This window comes from Corella eumyota, chromosome 4 (genome assembly GCF_963082875.1).
Source record: "Corella eumyota chromosome 4, kaCorEumy4.1, whole genome shotgun sequence".
Classification (NCBI taxonomy): Eukaryota; Metazoa; Chordata; class Ascidiacea; order Phlebobranchia; family Corellidae; genus Corella; species Corella eumyota.
Genome location: NC_137493.1, coordinates 9,756,036 through 9,775,212, shown reverse-complemented (window position 1 = coordinate 9,775,212; position 19,177 = coordinate 9,756,036). Strand labels below are relative to the sequence as shown.

At 26.5% G+C, this 19,177-nt stretch overlaps 1 protein-coding gene across 2 annotated transcripts in view; it reads right to left on the bottom strand.

Annotated features, from left to right (window-relative positions):
• The window catches only part of LOC145750575 (dynein axonemal heavy chain 10-like), a 39,497-nt gene extending 22,049 nt beyond the window's left edge, over nt 1-17,448 (bottom strand). Inside the window, exons 1-37 of one of the 2 annotated variants that reach the window (XM_082566644.1) lie at nt 17,315-17,448; nt 16,901-17,051; nt 16,120-16,224; nt 15,248-15,366; nt 15,045-15,122; nt 14,724-14,870; nt 13,038-13,147; nt 12,801-12,913; nt 12,416-12,573; nt 11,897-12,130; nt 11,713-11,801; nt 11,318-11,435; nt 10,929-11,111; nt 10,533-10,737; nt 10,270-10,430; nt 9,849-10,025; nt 9,497-9,647; nt 9,093-9,176; nt 8,756-8,970; nt 8,516-8,605; nt 8,191-8,355; nt 7,753-7,895; nt 6,800-6,879; nt 5,728-5,883; nt 5,324-5,491; nt 4,345-4,499; nt 3,955-4,092; nt 3,631-3,761; nt 3,395-3,497; nt 2,494-2,696; nt 1,929-2,106; nt 1,676-1,833; nt 1,275-1,443; nt 1,020-1,098; nt 689-822; nt 457-530; nt 93-302 (exon numbers count right to left, since the gene is read on the bottom strand). In XM_082566644.1, coding sequence (XP_082422770.1) covers nt 93-302; nt 457-530; nt 689-822; nt 1,020-1,098; nt 1,275-1,443; nt 1,676-1,833; nt 1,929-2,106; nt 2,494-2,696; nt 3,395-3,497; nt 3,631-3,761; nt 3,955-4,092; nt 4,345-4,499; nt 5,324-5,491; nt 5,728-5,883; nt 6,800-6,879; nt 7,753-7,895; nt 8,191-8,355; nt 8,516-8,605; nt 8,756-8,970; nt 9,093-9,176; nt 9,497-9,647; nt 9,849-10,025; nt 10,270-10,430; nt 10,533-10,737; nt 10,929-11,111; nt 11,318-11,435; nt 11,713-11,801; nt 11,897-12,130; nt 12,416-12,573; nt 12,801-12,913; nt 13,038-13,147; nt 14,724-14,870; nt 15,045-15,122; nt 15,248-15,366; nt 16,120-16,224; nt 16,901-17,051; nt 17,315-17,389 — 5,207 coding nt within the window. In that variant the 5' untranslated portion in view covers nt 17,390-17,448. The remainder of the gene's footprint in view (nt 1-92; nt 303-456; nt 531-688; nt 823-1,019; nt 1,099-1,274; nt 1,444-1,675; nt 1,834-1,928; nt 2,107-2,493; nt 2,697-3,394; nt 3,498-3,630; nt 3,762-3,954; nt 4,093-4,344; nt 4,500-5,323; nt 5,492-5,727; nt 5,884-6,799; nt 6,880-7,752; nt 7,896-8,190; nt 8,356-8,515; nt 8,606-8,755; nt 8,971-9,092; nt 9,177-9,496; nt 9,648-9,848; nt 10,026-10,269; nt 10,431-10,532; nt 10,738-10,928; nt 11,112-11,317; nt 11,436-11,712; nt 11,802-11,896; nt 12,131-12,415; nt 12,574-12,800; nt 12,914-13,037; nt 13,148-14,723; nt 14,871-15,044; nt 15,123-15,247; nt 15,367-16,119; nt 16,225-16,900; nt 17,052-17,314) is intronic. The other variant, XM_082566645.1, reaches the window with a different exon arrangement.
• Between the last annotated feature and the right edge of the window lie 1,729 nt (nt 17,449-19,177).

The following is a 19,177-nucleotide window of genomic DNA, read 5'->3' as shown; positions in this document are numbered from 1 at the left end:
AGTATTAAACATAAATTTACTGGCCTTAGTTTTGTGCACAAGTCAAGTACAAAGACAACTTTTTTAGTTAATTAAATTTTTATACTACTTACCTTGGAAAAGCATTTCGTTTGGAATCGAGATAGTCATTTAAAGATTTCTGACATCTTTCTAATCCATCGCTTAAACTTTGTAAATCTTGAAGACGGTTCGGTGCATGACATGCTTCTTTGATTTTAGAATTTTTAACAGTTTCCTGCATAATTTTTTTGAAAATTTTGTCAATATTGTCAAATTTTTTAGCTTCTTCTGGAAGTTGAGATCTAAATAAAACAGATTTTAAAACTTAAATTATAGGCTTTTTAAGCCATCTTTTTGTGTCAAACATAACCTATAAAACAATTTCAATTTTTAATTTTTGTTGTTTTAATTAAAAAAAAACACTGACAACATATAAATAAGCGTAATATATATTACCTGATATCACCTCCAATAAATATTGACTCAAGATACATCCACTTGCGTTGTACAACCATCCACACGTCACAAACCTACAAATATGCACTAATAAAATGATATATTAAAAAAAATACAATTAAACAGTTTTTTATTTACCTTGCATAAGAAAAGACATGTAATTCAAAAAATAAAAGTTAGTGCAACCCACTTCCAAAAATATATTTTAAAATTAATAACTTTTTATGTTTACCTCCCCAATAAGCGAAAGTCCTTTTTCCCAATTTTGTACAGCGTTAAGAAAAGGCCCAACATATCGAGATGCAGACATACTTTGAAGGTTCATGGCATTGTCATCTAATATCTGCATAACTTCATCTACAGATCCTATTGGGTTAAACATAATGATCAGTATGTTAAATTTTTCACATTTCAATGTAAATAGTATCTGCTTTAGCAATCCAAAAAAGATTACAAAAAATTTTCTTACACTTCACAATATGTTAAAGATTAAAAAAGTGATTCGATAATGTTAATTTGTATGTTTAAAGAAAATTTAAAATTTTTTTTACTAAGCAACTAACCTAAAATAAATCCACGATCCTGAGTGCCCTTCATATATTTGATCACTGTAAACTTCATTACTTCCCATGTTTCTACAACCTGAATATGAAAATAGATGTTATTTAAATTTCATACATCAGTTATTTTTTAACAACAAATGTTAAATAGGATTTTTTTAGCACCAAATGTAAAATATCAAAAAGTTAGCTAAAAATTTATTTATTTGAGAATTCAGAATAAATTTGGTCAATGCATAATATACATCATATTCTTACCTCTTTCAAACCTTTTTCAATGCTTAACTCTTTTACAGCAGCTGTAACAATTTCAGCAATGGTTTCAGAAAAATTATGAAGTTGCATGGAAAACAAATTCTCAAGAGTAAATGTATCTGGGTTCATATCAAAATTTTTCCCAGTTTTTAACATTAATTCCTTCCAGTGTCTTTAAGTTAAAAAGTTGTTTGTTTATTGTAAAGTAATCATATTTAAAAAACATTTTCATAATAAAGTTATATAAAAATATACTAAATTTTTTATGATTAAAGAAAGCATAAAAAGGCAGCACTTAAATTTAAACAATTTTGTTTCCGTAACATTTATACACAACATAGTTTTTAACTGATTAAACCACAATATAAGAAAATTTTAATGAAATATATTCTATAAAAACTAACCGATCTCTTAAAGCCTCATTTTTTAGATCAAGAAACAAAGGAATCGACTCTTTGAACTCCCTCATCTTTGCATCTAGGTGTTGAGCTGGAGGAAGAGCTTTTACTGGTTTTGGCATCTTCTTTAATTTTTTTGTAAACCCATCAATTCCTTCAATTAACTGCAAAAATATTTTAGATAAATTTTGCAAATCAAATTTTTTAAAGCTTTGCCATGAACAGCAACACAAAAAAACAATTTAAACAATGCCCTCACCAAATTAACATTTAAATTAGCCCATAAAGTTTGAGCCCATTCTTCCCGAGCAGTTTGTTGTTCATCATACAAAGCATATACTTTTTCCAATCCTCTCATTTCATTTTGTACTCTTATTAAATTGGGATATGGGGTGATGGCCAAATCGAATAATTTTTCTGCATTAGTAAGTTCTTGTCTAAAGATTATAGGATATTAAAAGTTAGTTGCGTATAGGCATGTAAAAATTAAGTATTTAAATTGACATGAGTTGATTAAATTTCTGAAAAATGTTTTATTACGCCATTATTTGTGTTATTTTTTTATGTTTGCACAGTTTTGCTCGTGTAAGCAAGTACATCAAATCAAATTTAAAAAACAAGCCTGAATATGTTATGATTTTCTTCCAGTTGTTTTTTTATACATTAAAATTTTACAACACTTATTGTTGTAACATGAAAGCTTAAGTTACATATGTATGGTGTCTTGTTGCAAGGAATATGTAAGTAACATGACTGAGTTAAAAATACTGATTTTTATTTCCCTGGTTAATAGATATATTATAAAAATAAAATAAAAACTATACCTTTCCGCTTCATGTTTGACTAAGTCTTTTTTAAATTCGTTTAAAATTTTAAGACCATGATCTAAATCACTTCCAACCGCACCCGGTCCATTAGCATGAAATTCTTCAGCAAAACCTTCAAGTTTAGATTTAAATGTTGTGATTTGTTGTTGAGTAATTTCTGTAAACTTGATCTTAACATTAGTAAGTCCCACATCTACCACCTAAAAGAAAATAAAAATTTTAATTACATAAAAATCAAAATTTTACAAAAACTATACAATGCACAAAAACACAAAAATTTTATGATCTTAAATCCCCTGTTACCATATCCGTAGAAAGCTGTAATTTAATTTAGTTAAGCGGTCATTGTAAAGTTTATTATGTATCGTTTTACTATCATTGATCCCTACAAAAAAAATTAAATTACTTGTACTTTACAGTTCCCTCCTACTTTACAATCTTAATAGACTTTGCGATTCAGGTTAATTCTCTATCGTAACTTACTTTCCTACATAATTCTCTCTTATACTTTAAGGTCCTTAAAAAACTCTCTTTTAGTTTACGCTACTAGCTTATTTTCTCTGGTATTTTACAATTCTAGCCGATTTTCTTCACAGTCCTCACTAAATTTTTTTTTACTTTAATCTATTTTACATCACAGTCTATATGCCTGATAATGCATTTCACCAACAGGACATATTCTATTAACATGTGCTTACACGAATTCTTTTTTGGAAAAAGCATTTTAAATTCTAAAAAACTGTTGACCTAAATTTAGGTAAGATGCCATTTTCTAAACTTTGGTATTCTGGCAAATGTTTATCAGCCAACATGTTTGTTTTTGATAATTTTTTTCGCCATTTCTATTTCGGATGTAAAGTACAAGTCATCCAAAAAATTATATAAATTTTAAATATACCTTAGCATTTAAAAATAATTCATCCCAAGTTTCTTTGATATTTGCAACCAAATTTCTTTCCTCTTCAGGACATTCTATTTTATACATTGTTATTGTTCGGTATCTACAACATAAAATATATTTCATAAGTTTACAAAGTAAATATGAAATTTAAATGGCCAATCTAACTAAGTATTTATAATTTTTTCTTAAAAAATTGAAATGTCCTGAACAATTTTATAACAAAAAAAAATTGCCTTTCGGTAATGTCAGCAATCCTCATTTCAACATCAAGTGAAATAAGTTTAATTTTTGAAATAGCTCCCAACACAAACTTAAGATCTTCAAGGGTGTTTGGTAATTTAGTAAGATCTTTTGTCATTTGAGTCTACATAAATTTAAAATTATATTTAAAAAAAGCCCAAGACTAATTAATATAAAATACTAAAACTAAGACTAATATGTAATACCAAATATTATATAGTTTAAAGTAAGTATTACTTTACATTTAACAAAAAAAAAAGGTATAGAAAGAATTAAATTTAGAATTTTTTTTTATTATTTTTACATATTTTAATTACAAGCATGTCTTTAAGTGAGTATAAGTTTTCCTTGGCAGATTCCTGAAGTAATTTTCCAAGGGATTGAACCCACATGAGTGCATGTTCCTTTACTGTTGTTGCCAGTGGTGTTAAGTTTAATCTAACACTTTGTTCATCCTACAAGATAATTTAACACAGTTACCACAGAAATAATTAAGCTTAGAATTTAATTAAAACTTTTATAAATTTAATCACTAAATTTAATAACATCAAAATGTTGATTACATAAGTTGATTATATTATTCAAAATCTTTAGAAAAAGAAAAATTAAAAAACATTCAAAAGCAAGTATTACATAAAAACAACGTAATTTAAACATAATTTTATTCATGCAAGTTTTTTGTAATTTTGTATTGAGAAAATTTATACCCTTGGTGTAGCTTGTAAGAAAATATCTTCAGCAATCTTGCTATAAAACAACAACTTATCATCATATGCAACACAAGATGGATTTTTGGAGGCAAACTTCTCCATCACAATTGTCTTTTCTAACTTCCACAGAGCCCTATATCGCTTCCACTTTGCTATAAAAAGCAGATACAAAAGTTAAAGAAATTTTAAAATTATAGGTGTGAGTCAATTTAAATTTAGTTTTTAAATTTTGCTACTAGAATGTTAAACAATATGAGTTACTTTATAGGCCACAATTTACCTGTGCATTCGTGCTAATAAAATTTGCAGACATGTGCCTCTCTTATAAAGGCTATGTTTAACAGAATATTTGCCCATATCACTAAAACATATGTTACCGAAAAACCTTATCAAATGCTATATTTTATCAAAATCAACTTTTCACCGAAAACTTAGTCACCCTGTAGAACTTAAAAGGCAATTGTAAATTTTATAAGAAGGTCATTGTTTTAACGCTTTAGATTTCTAAAGAATTTGGCATCGTGTATTGTAAATTATATCAAAGATTTTTGTTTTAACCTTTTAGATTGCTATAAGATTTGTCATTGTAAACCACATCATTCGAGAGTTGAAAAAACCAGGATCTCAAGTATTATTTTAAAGGGTATTTTTATAATAAATGTTATTTTCAGTACAATGTCTTTTAATAATAAGTGGCTTTTGAGCTTATGTCTTTTCACTCAGATAGTTGTGCTAAAAAATGTTTGGCCAGAAAAAAACTTTTTTGGTTATATGCCTAATCTGTTCAACTGCTTTTTGCCAATTTGGTAGCAGAAAGAATAGTTTATTTGTTTAATTTTATGTGCATATGTTTTTTTATACAAAACTCCTTAGCACACATAATTTACTAAATGAATATATTTGAAATTTAGCAATTCCTAATATCAATAACATATTTTTTTAGAGTTTTTATGTACTTTAAATAGTTACAACTTACGTTGACTAAGCACTTTAGTTAAAGTTGACAAAATTTTTTGCATGTTTGAGGTTACTGTTACAAAACTCTCTGCAATCTTAGGGTTAAAAGCAATATCCAGGAAAAATGTCACTAAAACTGGTTCATCTTGTCCATCAGTTTGTTGGGGTGGGGTTTCTGTGCAAGTTCCTAAAAAATGTGTTTAACTTTAAAAAAGTAAAATCCACTGGCTTTAGAACCCCAAACTAAGTTTTCTAACAAAACTTTGGGGTTAACTAAACTTAGATCCATTTTTAACAAACTAGACAAAAAAGCTACAATATAAAAGCAAAATAGATAAGTGTACAGCAAAATAAGAAAATTTAATAAATTTTAAATAAAAATTTTAAAAATAACCTAATTTTTAAATAAAAAAAAAAGTCAACCTGCCATCCATCTGACAAAATGTTTTGTTGATTCAATGCAATCCCTGACGCACTGAACAGTAAGTTTGTAAACCTCATTTGCTGGTGGGTGAAGAACAATTTCAGGAGTAGATAAGATTGTTTCCATTTGCATCAATTGCTTATTTCCAGTTACAGCTAAACATAAATTTACAATAGAAAATTCAGCACTAATATAAAATATTTATAACAGAAACACATTTATATTATATGGTAATCACCTATTTAATAAAAAAACTTTTAAAACACATGATTCAATAAAAAAAACACACTAAGTAATCTAGTTAAATAAATAATCTAAACAGTATTTAAAGTAATTCATAACACAACCTAATTATAAATAATTTTAAAGCTTTAAATATAACAAATCATAAATTACTGTAAAAAATGGCTTATATATAAGATAATATTATATTTTATTTAATAAAAGAAAGATAAATAAACATGTTGACATAAAAAACATGCTATAACCTATATATCAATCTATTTGTTTATTCGCATACAATTTCCAAATTTAATTATGCAATATCCTAAATTTTAATAAAAAAAAAACTGAAAGCTATATTTACAATCAAAATTAATTTTAAAAAAGTTAATTTTACTTAAATAAATATGAACACTGTACTAACATTTTAAACCTTAACTTTTATAAACATTTTAATGTAGTCAAAAAATTGATAATTTTTTTCTTATTTTAAATATAAATATCTTTAAATTTAAGCTATCCTTCTATCAACTTATTTAGTTTTATAAATTTTGTTTATTCCTTGTTTTGATGTAAAACTAGCATTTTTAGCAAACAAATATTAACTTTTACATAATTTTATATTATTGATGTAAATAACTCATTGGCCCATATATAAATACATTTTTAACTTAAATTTTATAAGCTTACTTTTAACAATTAAATATGTAATGTTCAGCACAAGTACAGCAGTCAATTTAAAAACTGTTTAGAAAAAGTATAATGATGTTATGTTAAAAAAATTATTTAAAAAAATTATTTTCCGACTAGTTAAAATAAAAAAAACTTGGTATAACTTAAAACTTTTACCTGCGTTAAATGCTTCAAGGTTTCTTATAACTAATTCTGTCAGTGCATCAAACATTCGATGTTCCCAATGTTCATAATACCTACAGTTAAAGATTTTTTTTACATAAACTATAAAACAATATCAATATTATGTATTTATTAAGTTATGTTAAACATTTTAAATTACAATATATATTTTTATTGTTTTCAGTTACAATAAAATTGACTTTTATTTTATTACGGCCATATGATAATTTGATAGATACCAATTAGTAAATGTAATAAATAAAAAAGGGGATTGTAAATAGCTGATTTTTTGAAGGTAATTTGTGATTCCTGATTAGGGTCCCAAATCAGCAGATCAGTAAAACAATACAATAAGGTATTGCGGCTAAAATGATTACGGCCTATACTTGTTAACTTTGTTAACACCATGATTTTTAATTAACTGTTTAAAAATAATGTAACGTCATAATTAAAATAATTAAACATATTTGTTACAGTTAAATATTTTATCAAACAAGTGAAAAAGTTAGAAAAAGTATTTAACAAATCATGATCGCAATTCGATCAAAAGTAATAAATATGATTACAATCTTAAAAAACAAAAATTGGCACAAAACTAATACTTATCCATTACAAATTAAATTTATATAACCTATCTACAAAAATTTTTAGTTGTTAATGTTGCAACGCATCATGAATCAGAATTGTAAGCAATATTAATACAAAAAAGTTGCGTGATTTGATTTTTATAGAAATTTTTATGAAAACAAAAATTAATAACAGAAGATCAAAAAAAATGTCACCTTCATTAAATAATTACTGAATTGGGTTTAAGGAATTTACTTTAAAATTACCAAAATTTATTGATAACAGGTAATTTTTGATGTTAACTACACCCAAGTATTTGTTGTTTTTTGCAATATAAGGCAATTTTACAATAAAAATTCCCTCAAAAAATATTGACAAACCTGTGAAGTTTGGAAGATTTTCCAGTATTAGTATGAGCAACTAAACCCTCCATTTTAGTTAGTAATGGGCCAATTGCTCTGTATTTTCGACTTAAAGCTTCAAGGTCTTTTGCTCGCTCTTGTTCAATATGTTCAAAAAAATCCTTCAATTAAAATAGACCATGATAAGTAAATAAAAAATGAAACTGTCTTACTTAAAACCTGAAACTGAAACTGTCTTATTTAAAACCTGAAACTGTCTTATTTAAAACACATTTCTCGTTTAACATTTTCCAAGCAAATATATGGGAATGGTTTGTAATTATATCATGAAAAAGGGTGTTAATCACATTAATTTTCCCTTCAAGCATTTTTAAACTCACCAGATAGAGTGGTGCGGATGTTGGGAACCACAGCCAATAATTTTTTTTAATCAAGAAAATTTTTATTTATTTATACCTTAACACTTGGTAAACAACCATCTATTAAAGGCGGGGCTTGTTTAAATAGGTCTGCATTTTTAATCATTTGAATCCTGCTTTCAATGTCTCTTGCATTCTTTTGTATTTGATTCACCAGAGATTCAAACTTTCCAATTGCAACACCACATCTTGTAATGTAATCCTTTAATAAAATAAGATTTTATTTATCTTTAACCATCAGAAAATCCAAAGTTTGGTATAAATTACAGCACTATAAAATAATCAGTTTAAAAATTTTCTAAATAAATTTTACTTAAACAAAATTGTGTTAATTTAAAAATACATAAATTTAGTTAACAAACCTGAATACCAAGAGAGTTCCAATTAAGTCGCTTGTAACCCGGTCTCAATACTCTTTTTAACTCTTTAACATGTTCATCAAGTAGTTGTGTCTAACAAAATTTAACAAAAAGGTTTTTTTTAATGTTAAAAGCCATAAAATTAAAAAAAAACTTTTTTTAAAACTAAAAACTTATTTTAATATTTATTTTTTAATTTAAACTTTCAGTGACTAAATATTTATTTAGGATTTTGAGCATTACCTCAGCTGGCTCTAGAGAAAAAAGTAGTGCATGATATCGATTCAACATTGAAGTCAAACCACTGATGTAAAAAAAGTATTTGTCCTCTTGTAACGCAACATTTCGAGCTAAATCAGAAACTTGAAAACCCAGTTGTTCCATGTATTTTGTTTCTGTTGTAATCTCTTGCAATTCAACAGAAAAGTTAACAACATATTGAATAGTACCACTGGCTGCTAAAAAAATAATTTTTTAATTCGTTATACAAAACACAATCTATTTGTTTTGTAAAATTCTATCATAATGTTTAAACTTATAAATAAAAAATATCAACATAATAATTAATCTTTTAACTTACAGTTAGCAGTTGATTCAATAACCTCAACATTTGCATCAAGATTATCAACATGTGAAGGTGTTTGACCACCAGTTGAACTTGTAGCTAAGCAAAAAAATTATTTGGAAAAAAACATAAAATAATAATACTGTAAGTAAGTTATATAATACTAAATTTGATTTAGTATTGTTCTTTTACAATATAAACACTAATTTTTTTGTTATATTTTACAAACAATTTTAACATATATAATGTCAATAAATACAAAGTAAACATAATCTAAAATGGTATTGATGTTTTGCATATTAGAAATTTCAAAAGTTAAAACAAGCTAACTAACTCAAGATAAATATAATCTAAAATAGGTATTTTATGTATTGCTTAATGAAAAAAGTCATAAAATTAAAAAAAGGAATTTAGCTAACCTGCAAGAGTAGTTGGTGGAAGTGGTTGAGTTAGTAGGTTTTTTTTTAGAAACCCAGGTAAGGCTTGTTCAACATATTCACTCCACTGATGATATTTTTGATCCTCATAATCCTTCATTTGACGTGCTACCATAAGATACTTTGCCTTTGCCTTAATCATAAAAATAAAATTTCAAAATTTGTTGCCTTTACTTAATGAAAACAAAACGAAATAGTAGTAATAACAAAAAATAAATAAATAATAACAAATTAAAAAAGTTAAACTGAATAAATAAATTAAAGAAGCTTAAGTTAAAACTGAATAAGGTTATTAAATCTAAAATTCAATTTAAACAATTAAGCTATTGCTTACAGCTTTGCCTTGTTCAGTAACTAGCATATCATTTACAGAGTGAAATCGAATAATTGTATGCTTCATACGATTAAACAAAGATCTTTCCCATGATATTGCACCAGCACTAGGAGGCTGATTTTTTGTTAATGGTGGATCATTCATGTATTGAAGAAACAGTTTATAAATAATATCAACCTATAATTTAATGTTTATTTTGTAATTAAAACGCATCATAAACTTTAAATCTTTACTGTATAATAAATTCACAACAAAGAAAAAATTAAAATAAATATATATGAATATTAAATAAAAACTACTTTTATTTTAATAATTACTTGAACCCAAAAGTGATAAATGTTAAATTAATACTTCTAAAATAAAGGAGTATAATGCTATTGCATGAATGCATGTTATAGAAAATCATTTTATAAAATGTTACCTCTTTTATGTATTGAGCCAAAATATCACTAAATTTTCTCATCATTTGGTTGTTAATAGCTTCACGGGATCTAATGTGTTTGAACTTTAGCAACATGTCAAATGCACCTTCAGCTGATCGCAATGTTTTAAATGACTCATCGATAAATCTTTTAGCCTCAACTTTAAAAAAATACAACATTTAAAAAATTTCTATTTGATATTAATGTTTTCATTACTTTTTAATAATATGTTTTTAAAAGTTATATATTTTTTAAAACTAACCTTCTATAGCTTGTACCTCCCTGTCAAACCAACTCATGACAGTCTTCCAAACTGAACCAGATTTAAGCTCAAAGGGATCCACTTTAACAGTCTCAATAGGACCAACTAAGCCATCAACTCTCTTTAGCACATCTTCTATTCTTTTGGGATCACCAGTAACCGCTTTTAGTTCAGGACCAAAAATGTTGTAAAACTCTTCTAAAACCTTATATTTAAAATAGTTTATAGTTTTACAAAACAAAGGCTTTTTACATACTTTTTAATACATACAAGAAAAAAGTGGTACAAAGACTAGGCCTATGTACATAAATTGAGTTTAAAAACGAGTTTTAAATTAAAAACACCTTAATCGGCCGAAAAAAAAGAATTGTTTAAAATATAAATTTAACAACATACCTGTGCCACATTGTGTAAATCTTTACAAATGCCAGCCATATAATCTGTTCGGTCAAATAATCTTTTTCTGTCGAATTCCCACCTAGCATCACGACCAGAAGATTCAATTTTCGCTCTTACATCAAAATAAGTTTGTCTCCATAAACCCAACATGTGGCGAGCCTCCTCAGTCTTAATCTTAACCTTAAAAATAAAAAATAAGTTGTTTGAAAAATAGCTCAGCAGCAATATAAGCGTAAAAATAGGAAAAATGTATACCACAATGTAAAAAAATACTAATTTAAGACTAAAAGTCATACTGCTAATAAACTATAAGTTGATCGCCAAATGTAAAAGTTAAACAAAGCTTAGTAAAAAATACATTATTCTTATGAATTTAAATATAGAACCTGGTCAGGAGTTTCCCGAAATATTGTCCTTATGTTAATAACACGTGAAACCCTCTCAACTAGTTCCCATGCTATTCTTTCCATAAGTGGAACCATTCTTTCATCCTTGTTGTAATGTCTGCAAATAATTCAATTTAAAAACAGTGTAAGTTAAACACTACAACGTTTTCGTAATATAGCTAGAAAGTTAAAATTTGTTGCAATATATTTAAAAAAGTTGAATTTAAAAAATGTTTTCTGTAACAATTAAGTTTATTTCCAAGCATGTAATGTTGTAAGCCATTTTATGCTGTTGATGAAAAGGTATTATTTTAATATTAATTTAGAAGTATTCCATCTTAATAGTTATAAAAGAAAAAAAAACAAAAAACATGGCCTTTAAATAGATTTGTTACCTAGAAATAATCCACACCATTCTCAGAGCATTCATCATTGAAGGAATTGTCTCAACGACAATACTAAATCCTACACCATGGGCAAGATTCTAAATTTTATAAAAAAATTTGTTAACATAAAATTATAAAAACTACTGTTTTACTATGACAATATGTATTAACAAATATTCCCAAAAATAGTTACCTTAAAATGTCTTTCCAAAGTTGTTAAAAACCTGACATTGTCTTTTGCTTCAGTGTAATGCTTTGCAAGCTCATCTCTTCCCATTTTAAAGTTAGATAGGGCTGGTGTGTCAGGCTTTAATGACAATATATCCAGCATTTTTGTGACAGTATTAAGTTTTAACTGTTCACTTAGAGCACTTAATGCAGCATTTCTCTCCCGCCAAAAATCTATTTCAGCTAAGGGGCCATTTCCCTTAATATATTTTTATATATTAATAATTTTAAAACAATGAAATTTACTGTTCAATTTAATTTAATTTAGAATATATCAACTATTTAAAAAACATAACACAAACTAAAAGTTAACAAAATTGTTAAAAAAAATACAATATAAAACTGACCAACTAGCAAACATAAAAAATGCTGCATTTACAGACAGTTTGACATAATTAAACTAAAGAGGATAAGCTTGCAAATATATTTTACAAAAATTTTAAGGAGAATATGCTTTTTCTAAATATTGCTTTGTTAATCTAACCTGTGGTTTTTTTTTAAGTTGTAGTTCAATTGCTGATGAAATTTGTTGTTGCCAATTTCCACATGCTTCCTCAATAGCATCCAACAAACCAGGTTTTCTTGATAACTCATGAATATCTCCATCTAAGGGCAAGACTGGTATGTTTAGTCGAATTTCACCTGCACATTAAAACAAAAAAAAATTAATTACATAAAGTTTCAAAAAAAAATCTAACAAAAAACCTTTATAAAAATGGGAAGCTTAAACTGTTAATTTTATAAAATAGCCTATTAATTAATTTGATTTAATCAAAAATTTAATGTATAAAATAAAAAATGTAAAAATAAACATTTTTTGTTTTGTTATGATAAAAAACACAAAATGAACCAAAATTAAATTTAAAAACCTTCAAGTTGTTGCATTGTACGTTGAATATGCTTTATAAATTTAGACAAATTAATAAGAAATTCATCTCTTATTAAAACTTTACTTTGACTCTCTTGCTTTTTCTCATTATCACTGAAATTGAATATGATAAAACAACAAGTATTACCCAAAAATAATGCAATTTATTTTGTGTTAAGTTAGTTTAGCTCAATCACTTTTAAATAAATGTACTAAATGTCTTTTAATTCCAACATACCCTTGATCATTACTTTCAGGTTGTTTATCAAAAGTTGGTGAGGTTTCTTCTGTAGGTGAGTTAGAATTTCCATTTTTGTGTTGCCCAAATGATAACAAAGGCATAAACACCTAGATAAAATATAGATTTAATGTTAATAATTAGGGATGGGCTGAAATCCAAATTACTCGGATTCGACGAGCCGAGTATTTTGTCGCGATACTCGGCCGAGTCGGAGTACTCGGTTATGACGTCATTTAAACGTATATAAATGTTCACGAGAATCTTTCCCGCATAATTTTAAAACTGCAAAATTTGCCAAAAAACACGTATTTATAGATTATAAAAGGTTTAACGTTGGCAAAACTACTTACCGCTGATAGCAATATCATTTTAAGTCCAAACGAAAATGTTTAAGTCTCAAATTTATTAGGCGTAAAATTTAGTAAAAAAAGTGTATTAGTTGCGCAATTGTTGCTTAAATAACGTAATATAATTGAGAGTAGATTATAAATTATTAGAAAAAGGCAAACCTCGTGTTTTTTTATGTTTAGTAAATCGTAAACGATCTTAAATGACAAATTATTACTCGACGTCCGAGTACTAAAAAATGCTCGACGAGCACGAGTATTAAAATATGCTTAATACTCGGGCCGAGTACTCGGACTCGGATTCGATTGGCCCATCCCTATTAATAATAAAATTAATAACAGAAACAACATAAATAAGTTCACTCCATTACCACAAAAAGATATTTTTTAGTTATAAAACAAAAATTATTCTAATCACCTGTCTAAAAATGTATATATTAACACTGCATTTAAGTTATACATGAAAAAAAAAGACTAGTGATTAACTCCCAGTAATTAATAAGTCTTAATGAAATATACAGTACTTGAATCCACTTATTTTTACAATGTGAGTTAAGCCAAATATAACGCATTTAAACAATATTAAGTTACAAGCAATTAAAAATTTAAATAAAAGCGTTTTTAGGTTTGAAGTTTTTTTACAATAATTGTAGGCTTTTCATTTAAATTTGGTTTACTATTGTGTATATTTGGTACAATAGAAACATTTATTAAACCAAGATCTTAGGTAAAATTGACTAGTTTATTAAACCAATTTCTTTCTGTGCTAGTTTGTTAACCAATGATAATATTTTTTTAATTTACAAAGTGTTAACCCACTAAACTTTTGCATAAACACTTGCTAATTTAATATTCAAGACATTATGTTTTATTGTATCATTTAAAACATACAGCTATCTTTAAATAAATTCTAAACACAGTCAAAACAAAATCAAACAATGTTTCAATAAGTTAGGCACATATTATACTACATGGAATACCCTGTGCAATTTACAATATTTTTTATTCTTATGTTAATGTGAATTTTACAGAATTTAATAAATTAAAAATAAAAATTAGTTGCAATAAGTTTTAAATAAATGTGTTGTTTATATAAAAAAAAAAACTTTCAAATTTTTGTGTGTTTCTTAAGTGACCAAAAAAAGTTTTAAACCCACTGAAATGGATTTTTAAATTGAGAAATAAAAATGATAAATATTTTTTTTCTTAAAATTATAAAATATATGTCAATTTTTTAAATTTAACCTAAAAAAAAATAAAAACAGTCTGATAACACTACAAAAAAAAAAAGTTATTCAAAATTAAGATGGTTTATAATATTTGTATCTTAACTTACTTGGCCAACAATTTGTTCTAGCATAAGAAGTGCAGAATTGTTTAAAACCCCAGTTTCTACATGACTTGACATCATCGAATTGGCTTCATCAATGTCATTTGGAACAGGAATGAGACCAGATTGATTGCGAAGAAAATAAACGCATTCCTACAAAACATTTTCAAATAAAACTGTTTGTCACAGTGTTGTGTTGGTTCAATTCATAAATAAATCATAAAAAAAATTATCTAAGTATTATAAGTAAATGATCACATAAACTTAAAAATACAACAAAAATATTAAATTCTTACTGAATTAGCAATTTAATTAAATTAATCCCACCTTATCCATTTGATCTTCTGGAAGATGATTTTCACAAACATACAAAGTTTGTTGCTCAAAAACTCGAATCTCCATTCTCTACATATTTACTTAAATATTAAATCTCTGTTACAAAAAATGCATCACTACCAAAAATTAAAATAATGAGACAATATATGCACATAACTAACAAAAAAAGTGCGTAAGTCTAATTTTATTTTAACCGTGTGAATTAGAGGTTTTGGTTGCTCAATGTTTTCTTCCTGTATATTTTCATTTTCAACATTAGTATTGATTGTTCCAGCTTCATTGTTGTCAATGACTTCGTTACCTAAAGATGTATCTAAACAGCATACAATGATAGTGTAAGTTTTATCTGTTGTTACTTAGTTTAGCCATGACCAACACATAAAAACTGAACACCTTTTTTAAAAAAAAAATTATTGGAATTATTACCCCAGATGTTTATTTACCAAAGTATGTTTTATAAAATTAAACATGCAAAAAAGATGAAAACTTTTGAAAAATCACCAGTCAATAAAGAATTTATTATAACCAAGTTTTACAGCGACTTAACTTAATAAAAAATTAAATAAAAAATAATTTTTCTTTATTTTTATGCATTAAAAGAGTGGCACTTTACACTAAAGAAATAGGGAAAGCAGAAAAGCCGAACATTTTAAATGAAACAAGAAAAAATCAAATTCTTTTTTGATTTTTTTTTTTAATTTTCTGCCTTGCCTTACATTTTTTTGTTTTATTTAGTGTTTTTTCAGTTTTTTCCAATTATGCCTTTACAAAAAAATAAATCTTTTAAGTCATAATTTAGTAACTTTGAAGCCTACTTAGATGTGATTTTTTTGGTTTACAACCATTTTTATCTATAATAATCTCTTTAGGCAATTAGTCTAAATTAACAATTTACAAGAAATATGATAGCACATATAATAAACAGGCAATGTTTCAAAAAACAAATTATGATAATAGATTGTAAAAGTAAAAAACTTTTGAAAAAGAACATTTTCACAAACACACCATAAAATAATCACACTCAAAGTTTGAACAAAAGTTTATTTTAAAAAATAATAAAACCAACCTGCAGCAGCCTCAGCATCATTTTGTCTTCCAGCAGTACTCTCGTTTGGTGGTTTGACACTGCTGACTGACTCAATATCAGATGCTATATCCGGAATATCTGGTTCTATGCAATATTTACTATTTGTTGAGCATTTAAGTTAAACTTATATATTGGAAATTACTAGATACGATGCCAAATAATAAACAATTTTTTTTTTAAATTTATACTATTTTGAATTAATTAAACTTCAAATTTGGCAGTGAACTAGTTTTTAATAAATTTGTTTAATCTTAAAAATAACTGTTTTGTTTTTAGTTTATTATAACCGGCAGCGTGGTGTAGAACCGGCAGCGTGGAGTAGTGGTAAGAACACTTGCTACACCACACATGGGGTCGTGGGTTCAATCCCCACTGATCTCATGCTGTAGCGCCCTTGAGTAAGGCGCTATAAACGGTATAAACTTCTGCTGAGCCAGCACTTAATCAGCAGCATAATTACCGGGCAATTATAGTCTCTATAATATCCCAAACTGCCACAGGCAACTCGAGACTGGGTCGAAGTAACTTATGTTACTCTATGTTTAAGTCGCGCATTCGACTCTCCCACATCGAGGATAAAGATATATACAAAAAAAATAAATAAATATCTGACTTCACAACAAATAGTTGTAATTTAACAATTTAATAAAAAGTAACATTTGTAATAAAATCTTGTAATAAAATAATCAAAAAGGGAAATAGAAAACATATCTAATAATGTTACTTTTTATGTAACAACAATAATATTTTTTTTAATTACCATATTCTACTTCTACTTGTCTTTGTTCTTGAAAAGTTTTTAAATAAAAAAGAAGAGCAGATGTACCATCATCATCTGAAGAATCATTAAAAAAATGTAGAATCTTCATTTCATTTTCACTATCATTTCTGTTCAATAAATCATCAAATACCTAAAAGTAAATTTATATTGTTTAAAATTTAAGTTACAGCTATAACCCTGACATGCAAAATATTACCAAAAAAGATAATACGGAAACTGGTTTTAAACCAACTTTTTTTTAACCATTTTAATGTTTTATAAATTATTTAGAAACGCATTGGTATATGGATGTTGATTGTTTACAATAGTTTAAAAATTTTAAAGATTGGTTTTATTTAACAAAATATTTTTATCAAAAACTAAACTTAATGTTGTTTACTAAACTTAAGTTACCTCATAATCTTGTATGTTAAGACCCAAACACACATTGGATCTCGTCCACTCTAATCGGGGATCATCAAGTGCCATGTTTTAGTCAGTTATAACAAAACATAAAATTTCTTAATTGCATATTTTCAAAAGACTGACAGTTTCCTTAAACAAATTGAAATTAAATAGAGATTGACCAAATATTACAAAACCATTTTCTTAGTATAAAAAGTATTTTAGGTGTTTAGGTATTATTCATGCAAGATCTTCTACTTCTAAAAAGTAATTTGGAATTGCAATATTATAGGAAAAGTATTAGAAAAAAACTTTTTTTTTAGCATGTGACCACATCACTTTTTAGAGTTAAGTAGGTATTCGATAACATAAAGACAATGCAATCAATAAAAATAGAAAAAAAAATAGTCGTGTGTTTTTGTTACTGTTTATTAAATTTTATGTAAAATGTTTTAGGCAAATTTTAAAAAATTGGCATTATATTTTTATTTTTTCACTAATAAAATTGCCAAATTTTTGCTATTTATTTAGTGTAACCTTTGAGATTTATGGCCTAGAAATATGTAAAAAAGGGTATAGTGCTATTCTGTGACTAAAAAGCTTTTTTGTGTAAATTGTACCCATAACGAAACATTTAAAAAAAATAAACTTGAGGCAGTGTATGTAATTTACAATATGCGCAATATTAAAGCCTTGTGGTAGCATATTAAAGCCAATTTCAAGTAAAACACGCAAACATATCTTATGCATGCATGCGTAGACTGAAACTTTTGGTACGCGTGCACAAGCGGTCCTGACTTTTTTTTTATGCTTGCACAAACCAAAATCTTGTCGAAAACTGCCCTACTTTTTAGACTGGCTTGTACTGTTGGCCCAACAACCTTTATCAGGACACAAAAACGACCTGATTTTTGCCATTAATAAATTTAATAATTTATTTGTCATGTAACATTTTAATTTGTTTACTACAATCTCAGGCAGTTTACAGTTTTTATGTTTTTCAGGAAATAATTTTAATTTGGCCTATATAATAACTGACTAAAGTTTTAATGTATATGTAAAAATGTGTTGTAGCACTTTTTTTCGCAATTCGAGTTGGTTTGGTTGTATGCCCGTTTTTAATGTTAAAATCTGGGATCGCCAATTTTTTAGTCGTATCTGTCTCCAAATTACATAATTCTTTTTTTGTATTTTAAAATAATTTTAAGCCATATTTAAAAAATACATAATTAAAAAATAGCTCTTATTTTAAATAGCTAAAAACTACTTTTATTGCTAACAAAAAACCAAAATTTATGGCAAAAACTGTATCAACAAATAAAAAGTTTATTTTAAATTAGCTAACCTAGCAACGGTGGTTGTTACGTAAAGTGGTCTCTAAGCAGTCTTTATATATTAATTAAAAAAAATATTTTAAATATTTTCAAAAAGTTAATATGTAAAATGGCTAAAATGCATTAGCTTCTGTTGCCTTGAACCTGCACACTTTTAAACAAGCTTTTTATAATGTAGTTTGGTAAATTAAAAAACGATACGGAAAAAGAAAGACAACATATTTTGTCACATTATTAAAAAAATATTCAATTATTACCTGTTTTATTTTAAATCATATATAAAAAATTGTCCATAAATACAAGTAAACAATTTTTTTCACGGTGAATAAAATGCATAAGCCCCACTGTTTTAAAATAAAATCTTCTGGCTAAAGTAAAATAAGACATAATTGTTTGTGTAGAAAAGTGCTTAGCATCTCCATCAATTGCAATGCAAGGCTTTCCTAACCAGACCCGATGTCGGTTCACACTGAACGACACCAAAACCGTATGACATGTCGGTCTTAGACAATCACATACAGTGTTGGCCGTTGGGAAA